This window comes from Hyaena hyaena, unplaced genomic scaffold, assembly GCF_003009895.1.
Source record: "Hyaena hyaena isolate Hyena2069 unplaced genomic scaffold, ASM300989v1 scaffold_1514, whole genome shotgun sequence".
NCBI classification, from domain to species: Eukaryota; Metazoa; Chordata; class Mammalia; order Carnivora; family Hyaenidae; genus Hyaena; species Hyaena hyaena.
In genome coordinates, this window is record NW_024082145.1 from 247779 (window position 1) to 257208 (window position 9430).

General features: G+C 68.2%; 1 protein-coding gene across 4 annotated transcripts; it reads left to right on the forward strand.

The window, feature by feature from the left end:
- The first annotated feature begins 2062 nt into the window (after positions 1-2062).
- TMEM121 (transmembrane protein 121) lies at positions 2063-7081 on the forward strand. Of its 4 annotated transcripts, none has more exons than XM_039223948.1 (2): positions 2063-2276; positions 5620-7081. In XM_039223948.1, the coding sequence occupies exon 2, from the start codon at positions 5778-5780 to the stop codon at positions 6726-6728; it is 951 nt and encodes a 316-aa protein (XP_039079879.1). In that variant the 5' UTR covers positions 2063-2276; positions 5620-5777; the 3' UTR covers positions 6729-7081. The 4 variants fall into 4 exon arrangements, with proteins under 4 accessions (XP_039079879.1, XP_039079878.1, XP_039079880.1 ...); XM_039223947.1 differs by having other exon boundaries at positions 2063-2262; XM_039223949.1 differs by lacking the exon at positions 2063-2276 and adding an exon at positions 3804-3861.
- The last annotated feature ends 2349 nt before the right edge of the window (positions 7082-9430 follow it).

The following is a 9430-nucleotide window of genomic DNA, read 5'->3' on the forward strand; positions in this document are numbered from 1 at the left end:
AGAGAAACTTTTATGCTGTTTTGCTGCAGGCCTGCTGCAAACTCTCTCAGTTCTGGTTTGAGTAAAGAGTGACTCCAGGCCAGCATCCCCTCCCTCCCCTCTTGCTGCTGCAGCAAAGGGCCGCGCGCTGAAAGCAACAGCAGACGCTACCTCACAGCCGCCGAGGTCAGCAGCCGCACTGCGCTCAAATAGAGAATGGCTCCTTCCGGAGGCTCTGTTGTCTGGCTTCCCCAGCTTCTAGGGGCCAGCGGCACCCCTGGGCTCACAGCCCCTCCTCCGTCGTCCCTGCCCGGCTTGGGGCCCCACAGTCTTTCTGACTCTCCCGCCCTCGCCCCCCACCCCTTGTGATGACGCTGGACCCACTGATGACCTGGGAGAACCTCCCATGTCAGGCCCACCATGTCATCACACCTGCAAACTCCCAGGTGCCACATAAAGTAATATGATCACAGGTTTGGCGGATGAGGACGTGGGCCTCTCTGGGGCCGTCCCTCTGCCGACACAGCCGGCGCCTTCCTGCACTGGATCAAAGTTGCCGTCCCTGTGAGTCCTGGGTTGTGCTGCGGCAGCTGAGAAGTCCACTGTCACACAACTCTCGGACTTCTGCCACCGGGCTGCCTTTCAGGTTTTCTTTGTCTCCAGTTTTCACCAAAGACAAAGATTATATGATGTGTGTAGGTGTGGGGTTTTCGGATTTTTCTAGAACTCGAGGGGTTAGTCGGGCCGCTTGCATTCAGGCTCTGCCGTCTCTAGCAGAGACAGAAGCTCCTCAGAGCTCTGCTGTGTCTTGCTTGGGGCCCTGGGCTTCCGGCCCAACACGGAGCAGAACTGCCCCCCGGGGGGCCCCCGCCCCGGCCCCCCGCTTCAGCCGACCTGCGCTCAGGTCTTCCCCAGCGCGTCCACCCTGGGGTCACACTCCCTTTGATCCTTAGTTTTGGCTACTGTTTCTCAGCCCTACACGTTCTGTTTAGCGCCTTCCCCCATCTTCTCTATCACATCGTCTCCAGGGCCGCGTGCTGGACTGCCTCTGGCCCCTGCAGTCCCTCAGGCGTCGGGGTCGCTCCCTGTGGGCCTCAGTCTGTGTTTCTGCTGGCTCGCTCCTGGGGTCCAGTCTGGCAGCCTGCGGTGTTTGAAAAATCACTTGTGGGATAACTGAGGCTTCGACCCGGACACTGCCCTCCCCGGGGGGTTTCACATGCCTCCCCTGGGCACTGGGGGTGAGGCCTGCCCCCCGGTCACCTGCAGCCAAGTTCAAAGCCGAGACCGTGGTTGGCTCCTTCCTGGCTGGGACCCCACCCACTCTGGGCCTGCCTGCTCTCACCCTCCGCCCTCCAAGAGCTCGATGACCAGCACACAGTTCACCGGGCACGGCTGTCAGAGGCGTGAGGTTGCTCTCGCTCCTGAGGGGCTCTGGGTGCCCGCGAGCCCCCCATGGTCCCTCTGTGTGGATTTGGTTCAGCTCCGTCAGCCTTCCAGGCAGGCGGGGGGCGTGGAGCCCATCCTCGTGACTGCATGGAGTGATGGCCAGTGGGGAGGGGCTGCGGCCAAGGCGGGCAGTCAGCCCCCAGAGTGGAGGGGACAGCTGGGTGGAGGCCAGCTCTGGAGTGAAGTGCACGGGGTCAGGGATGCCACCCCAAGGCAGGGCGTGTGGTGTTCCAGCCAGGGGAGCCGCCGAGACAGCGTGCGTGGTGGGGAAACGAGCCTGGCAAGCCCGTGAGGGGCTGTCTTGAGAGATATGGGGGGGGGGGCGGGGGGGCCAGGGCTGGGGGCAGCTCTGCAGTCAGGCCTGGGTGCCCCAGTCCTCTGGTCAAGACCACAGGGACTCCTTGTGGGGGGGACACAGTCAGACTGGCAAGTTGGGAAGGTTAATCATGGGTGGAACTATGTCTCCGCAAAGATAAGTTTAAGTCCTGACCCTGGAACATCCAAATGCAACCTAATTTGGAAACGAGGCCTTTGCAGATGTCATCAAGTTAGGATGAGGTCATTAGGCTGGGCCTTTCCAGCATCACATGTTTTCACAAGAAGACAGACGCACAGGGAAAGGCCGCGTGATGTCCGAGGCAGATGGGAATGGTGCGTCCACAAGCCAAGGAAGGGGAAGGGCTGCTGGCAGCCGCCAGCAGCTGGACAGGCAAGGAACAGACTGTCCCCAAGGAGCCACCCTGGAGCCCTAACTGTCCTCACCCCTCCCGGAGCCCACCCTCGGGGCCCACGCCTCCATCCTGAGGTGACAGAAACACAGCGAGAAGAGCCAGGAGGGTGAGCACCGTGAGGTCAGAGGGGTGCAGGGCCCCCGGGGTTGGGGCAGGAGGCGTGCAGGGCCCTGGGGGCAGGGCGGGAGGCGTGCAGGGCCCTGGGGGCGGGGCGGGAGGCGTGCAGGGCCCCGGGGGGTGGGGCAGGAGGCGTGCAGGGCCCTGGTGCAGCCTTTAGCCTTGAGGCTAAAGATTGAGCTTTTTGAGCACACCCTTGGGTGAGGTGGGCAGGGCTGAGGAGAGGCGGGGAGAGGCTGCAGGGGCCAAGGGGGCAGCCCCTCCCGATAGGGAGGTGCTTCTGGTTTCTTCTTAGGCAGCCTGTCCCTCCTCTGCCTCCTGGGGCTACCAGGGTGCGGCTGGTGCTGCCCACTGCCCGGGGTGCCGGGGTGGGGGGTATGCCCTGGGCCTTCTCGCCACCTCCTTCTATGCTGCCTTTGGTCCCTTGAGGCAGGGGGCTTCCGGAGGCCTCTCTCTGGGGGAGATGACCCATCCCTAGGGGTCTGGGACCCCTCCCTGGGTACAAAGGCAGCTTCAGGGTCCTGACCACACTGGGTTCTGACAGTGAAAGCAATGTGGGGGCTGGTATTTCTCAACCAGCCATCCCAAGGGGCTCCCGGATTAAGCATCTCATAGTCCCTCACCTGTGCTTCCTGCGGGTGGCCTGGTACCCTGGCTTCCCTTCAGCTGGAGATGTCCCCACTCCCAGCGCTGAGGGAGGGGGCAGTCCAAGTCGCCTGAACAGACCCCATCACCTGTGCGGACCCAGGCACAGCTCAGGACCTCAGTGTAGGCAGATCCGGGTGTGAGTCGTGTTTCACCCCTTTCACCAGGTGGATCCTGGGGGCCCCTTCACCTCTCACCCTCCATCTCTGCCTCTGTTGGAGCGACAGGGGGACGTGTGAGCAGCTCTGGGGAGATCAGGCATTAGGTGCCCTCCCCAACAGGCTGGGTGTGTGTGTGGGCACAGTGGTGACAGGTTGGAGGAAAGAAGCCTGAGCCTCCAAACCCTAGCGAGAGCCCCGGGCTGACGATGAAGACCACCGGCTGCTCCTGTCTTCCACCCTCCACCTCCGCACGGAACCCAGGAAGGCTGGAGAAATCCAGGACCCAGGGCGTCTTCGGGACAGGCCCCGAGACCCACCGCACCTCTCTGTCCCCACACGCCGCTGGCACAGGGCTGGTGGTCAGCCCGGCCCCGTGTCGCGACCAGCTCCGCGGTCCACGGGCTGCCTGTCGAGGGCGAGTGGGGTCACCCTGGTGGGCGGCCTGGGTGGGGCTGCAGCGGGATTTCAGGGCGCGAGAGGGACCGAAGACCTGGCTGTGGGGGGAAGCGGGTGCAGGGGCTTCCCGGGGATGGTGCGCCGGTCCGGCGGTGTCCCGCTCCCCGGGGCCAGCCCGCGGTCGCCGGCACTGCTGCGGCGCAGGGCTGTCGCCGTGGCAACCGGTGCTGCGGGGGCGGGGCGCCAGGACCCCTACCGCGCGGGGCGGGGCCTCGGGGGGCGGGGCCTCAGGCGGAGCGGGGGGCGCGCAGAGGAGCGAGGGGAGCGAGCACGGCGCAGGGAGCGCGGCCTCGGCCCGGCGCGGAGGCTCCGTGGGCCGGCGGCTGGTAGGCGCGGGGCCGGGGGCGCGAGCGGGGGGCCGGGCGCGGGGGCCGGGCGACGCCGCGGCGCTGCAGGGCTGAGTCCTGGCTTGGGGCGCCGGCGGCGCGGGCAGAAGTGCGGAGACGCAGCCTGTCGGGAGCGGCCTCGGTCTGGTGGGCGCTGGCGGTCCCTTCCTGTCCCCATCGGTGGGCACCGCAGGGAGGGCTTGGGGTGGGCCCGGCAGGGGGCACGGAGGGCTGGGGCCAGCTCCCTGGGGAGAGGCCGGGCAGGGCGTGCGGGAGCAGTGGTCAAGCCCTTCCTCGGGCAGGGGCGGGGGCTCCTCCCGCGAGCTCCGGTCGGGATGGGGTCTCTCCTGGCATCGTCAGCCCGGGTTTGGTGAGTGGCTGGGAGGGAACGAGAACGCCAAGGAGTAGATGGGGAGGGGTGGGCGGTGCAGTGGCTCTCTGGCTATTGGCCTGGCCAAGGGCTGGAAGGAAGGCAGTTCTCAGGCCGCTGCTGGAACCAGAGGAGGCCAGGTGGGAGGGGGCTCCCCGGGTCACGCGTGCCCAGCCGGTGGCTGAGAACGGGGTGAGTGTGTGGGCGGGGAGCAGGGGCTCCAGGCACTGTTTTGGTAGGGACACAGGGCGATGACCCCGCCCCCCCAGGCACCCTCCACTCGAGGTGTCTGAGCTCACAGTGTGGGGGGGGGGGTCCTGTGTGTGGCTGCAGAGACCCCTGGGTGGGGCAGCAGCCGTGCTGAGGTCAGGAGTGGGGGCGTGAATTTGGAGGAGGGCCTCCTCCCTCAGTCTTGGGGGCGGTGTGTCACTAGGGGCAGGTTTCACAGGCACGGGGTGACATTAAATTTTATGTCCTTGTCTAGACAGGGCAGTAAACAGAGCCCGGGGCCAGGGGTGCTGTGGAGGAGAGGAGGGGCGGGCTGAGGGGGCCTGGCTGGAAGTGAGCGGAAGTAAGTCTGCAAAGTGACTTTCAGCGGGTGAGGGGCGCGGGCCCAGGTGTGGGGACCCAGTCTGGTGCGGGGCTGTGACAGCACAGTCACAACGACGCCGAGGGTGTGAGAGGTGCAGGGGGCTGCAGAGCCCGCGGGGGGCGGGCTTCCCGAGACGGCCCCACAGCTGCGGGGTGCAGGGAGCGGCAGAGGCCCCCCTTCGCGGGGAGCAGGGCAGCGTGCGGGGCTGGAGATGAGGCCGCGGCGCGAACCTCTGTAGGCAGTGGGAACCCTGGTGGGAACCGGGCAGGGAACGGTCCGCGGCCTGCGGAGGGTGGACGGGCCCGCCCAGGCGGGGATGGGGTCCTCAGGACTTGGATGACCCTCAGTGCCGGACCAGAAGGCACGCCCGGAGCCCCGGCGCGGCGCTGGAGGGGGGGGCCTGGGCCTCCGCGGGCAGCGGGCGCTCCGGGAGCGCTGGGGCGCGCAGCACGGAGGCCACGGGCCCGCCCCCCGCCCGGCGAGGCGCCCGGGGGCGCGAGGACGCCGGGGCCCCGCGGCACGTCGGAGGGTCGGCGGCGTGGGCCCCGGGGACGCGCGCGGCGGGAGAAACCACTTCCGTTGCATTTCCTTCCCGGCGGCCGCGGGAGCCCGGCGTCGGCGCTCGGGCGGGGCTGCAGCGCCCCCTGGAGGCCCCGCTCCCGGCACCGGGTCCCCGGAGCGCGCCGGCGCGTGCGTGGACAGAAGCCCCCCGGCGCCCCCGCGCGGGCACAGCGGGGGCCGGGGGAGGGCGGAGGCTGCCCCGGGCCGCGCCCTGACGTCCCTCTGATCTCCCCAGGTTCCGAGCTCGCCGGCCGGCAGCAGTGGCGCCCTCGCAGCGGCTGGCCGGGCCCCGGCGCGCCATGCCCGCGGGCTGAGCGCCGCCGCCGCCGCCGGGCCTCCTCCCGCCTCGCGTGGGGGCCGGGCGCGTCCAGGCCGGGGCCGCGGCGGCCGACCATGGTGCTGCCGCCCCCGGACCGGCGCCACGTGTGCCTGACCACGCTGGTGATCATGGGCAGCATGGCGGTCATGGACGCGTACCTGGTGGAGCAGAACCAGGGCCCGCGCAAGATCGGCGTGTGCATCATCGTGCTGGTGGGCGACGTGTGCTTCCTGCTGGTGCTGCGCTACGTGGCCGTGTGGGTGGGCGCCGAGGTGCGCACGGCCAAGCGCGGCTACGCCATGATCCTCTGGTTCCTGTACATCTTCGTGCTGGAGATCAAGCTCTACTTCGTCTTCCAGAACTACAAGTCGGCGCGGCGCGGCGCGGCCGACCCGGTGGCGCGCAAGGCGCTGACGCTGCTGCTGTCGGTGTGCGTGCCCGGCCTCTTCCTGCTGCTCGTGGCGCTCGACCGCATGCAGTACGTGCGCACCTTCCGCAAGCGCGAGGACCTGCGCGGCCGCCTCTTCTGGGTGGCGCTGGACCTGCTCGACCTGCTGGACATGCAGGCCAGCCTGTGGGAGCCGCCGCGCAGCGGGCTGCCGCTCTGGGCCGAGGGCCTCACCTTCTTCTACTGCTACATGCTGCTGCTGGTGCTGCCGTGCGTGGCGCTCAGCGAGGTCAGCATGCAGGGCGAGCACATCGCGCCGCAGAAGATGATGCTCTACCCCGTGCTCAGCCTCGCCACCGTCAACGTGGTGGCCGTGCTGGCGCGAGCCGCCAACATGGCGCTCTTCCGCGACAGCCGCGTCTCGGCCATCTTCGTGGGCAAGAACGTGGTGGCGCTGGCCACCAAGGCCTGCACCTTCCTGGAGTACCGCCGCCAGGTGCGCGACTTCGCGCCGCCCGCGCTCGCGCTGGAGCTGCAGCCGCCGCCGCGCAACGCGGTGCCGCCGCCGCCGCCGCTCCAGGGCGCGCCGGGCCGCCCCCGCGGGCCCTCGCCCCCGCGCGACGCCCTGGGCACGTGACCCGGCCCCCGCCACCCGCGTGGGGGGGGCGGGGTGGGGGCGGGTCCCCCACGCGGCCAGGGTTGCCTCGTGCCCCGGCCGGGGGGGCGGCGCCGCGGGCCGCTTCTTCATCTCAGGAATCCCTCGGACCGCGGACTCGCAGCCCAGCTCGCCCAGCCTGCCCCCAGCGCCCCCAGCGCCCCTGGGGGAACGGGGTGCTGGCTGGGAAGGGAGGACAGAGTGGGCGGAGGTCCGGTCCCTTGGGGTCCCTTGGTGGGGGCCTCTGGCTCAGAGTTTGGGGCCACGGAGGCCTCTGTCCTTTTAAAGACTCGTGTTTACAGTTTTGTATCCAAAACCGCACTGCCCTGCCTGTTTCCTGAGTCCAGTTTCTGACGGCGGGGCCGGGTAGGAGGAGGGGTATGAGTGTGAACGCGAAGTGAGGGGTCTGGCCCAGCCCCCTCCCTGGGCCCCCTCCCGAGGCGGGCTCTCAGGAGGTCGAGCTGTTGCAGAGACACTCTCCCCTCCAACGTCACTGTCCCCACCTGCACAGGTGACATCACCCCAACTCTGCCCTTCGTGGACTACCCTGCTACCCTCGTCTCTGCCTGCACACTTGAGGCCTGGCAGTGCCCCCAAGCCCCTGGTTCTCTCCTCAGTGTGGGAGTGGGAGGTGGGGGGGAGGGGCCAGATGTGGGATCAGGTGGACATTTGTGCCCAGGTGGACATTGGAGCCTGAGGCCAGGGGCGTGGAGCCTGGCCCCGCCTCACCTGGGCCTGGTGGGGATAGACACCCATGGAGCCCACAGCTGCGGGGCCCAAGCCGCACGGTACCCTGGGGGGGCAGACGGGCGGAGAGGACGCTTGAGGCTACCTGACCTGTCACTTGAGAGCACACGACACCACCCGCAGGTGGCCTCTCACCTGGCCTCTGCCCAGCACCATGCACGTGTGATGTGGCCCTGGGGACCCACCAGCCAAGGAGGGTCTCTCTAACATTTCGGGAGGGGACCCTTTGCCTTGGGCCGTACGGGGCTGTTGACGCGGCTGTTGGAGGGCCCCTGGCTGGTGGCTGCAGGCGCTGTGTCAGACGGCAGGTGTGGTGGACTAGCCCTTGTCATGGAGCCGCGTGGCGGGCCAGACGTGCTCAGTGCGTTTTGCCTGTGCTGCCCGAAGACAAGGCCCGCTATCCCTGTCTGTAGACAACAGCTCCCGGAAGGGCCCAGAGCTGTCGGTGCAGAGCAGGGACCTCTCTGCCCCCCCTTCCTTCCAAAGCTCAGAGGGGGGCTGGCTGGCTGCTCCCCCTCCCCTATCTTTCCTCTCCCCCAGCTTGCGATTGCCTGAGGTCTGGCTTTTGGGAGTTGAATGCCTCCCAGGCAGCTGGCCTTGGTGACCACTGCCCCCAGGTGCCATTACACCCTGGCTACAGCCTTGTCCATGTCTTCCAAAAAGACCACTTGCCCCCCCCCCAACCTTGGCAGCCTCTCTCTGAGCCCGGGGAGCCCAGGTGGGGAGCAGGGGAGGCTCTCTCCTCCTGTGTTGGCACGTGGCGGTGGGGTCGGGCGGGGCGGGGAGAAGTGGAGGGCGCTGCAGAGGGAGCTGCCCCAGAAAGGCCACAGGCCAGGCGTGGAGGGCTGCAAGGGGCCCAGCCCGCAGGTGGGGCAGGGTGTGCATGCGGTCTTGGTCTGGGGTGGGGGCGGCAGGTGAGGCTGAGGGCCAGCTGCTGCCCCTGAGCCAGCGTTGGCCCGTCCTGTCCCCACCGGTGTCTCCGGCTGTGTCCTCGGTGTGTCCAGAGCGCAGGAGCTGGCTCCCGGTTCCTGCCGGCCTCTCTCCACCTCCTGCACCGGGTTCCCGCCTGCTTTGCGTCTTATCTGCAGAGACTGTTCTCAGAGGAACCCGTGCTGGCCCTCAGGTGGGCGAGGCAGTGATGTGGAATATTTTGTGGGGTCGGCTTTGCTCTGAGGCCCCCACATCCAGTGTCAGAGGTGGGAACTCCACTGGCCTCCGTTGGCCTCCCCAGACTGTTTAGTGCCGAGGACAGTGCCCCCCAACCCCCGTCCTGACTTGGTTTAATGGCCCACGTGCCCTTCCTCTGTCTCTGGCCTCAGGACACCTGTGGGGCCAGCGAGGCCTGTGGCCGGTGCTCACTGTTGTCCTGACCACTTGGGCCCGGTTGCAGCCGGGCTGGGAGCTGGGGGCGTCAGGTGGGCTCGTGGCCTGGGGAGTCCATCCTCAGGGGTCTGCCTTGGTGACAAGACGCAGACCCAGCCACATTCCAGCCTGCCCTTTCTCTGGCTTCCCGAGGTGGCCTGTGATGGCCGGACGCAGAGGAGGCAGCCACTGGTCCCTTGTTTTCTGCTCTCTCAGCTCACAGGTCCTGAGGCAGCATCTGCTGTGGCTGCGTGTGGGCCCCGATGCTGAGCCCGGCCAGACACCATCCCTGTTCGTGTGGGGGGTGGGCTTGTGGGGCGGCCCGACTCTGGAGGAGGGGCAGGCCGTGCTTGGGCCTGGGCAGAGCAGGGACGCCTTCCTCAGACGGTTGGTGGAGTGTCCTGGGGCCAGTGTGGTGGTCACTAGGCCAGCAGGGCAGGGGCAGCTCACAGGGCCGGGGGGCACCTGAGAAGCCACTGGGGACTTGTGGGTGGTGGCTGGGCTGGACAGCTCACGCGTGGTGGGAAGAGAAGGAAGAGGGGCCAGCTCCTGGGGAGGGGCAGCTGCAGGGGGAG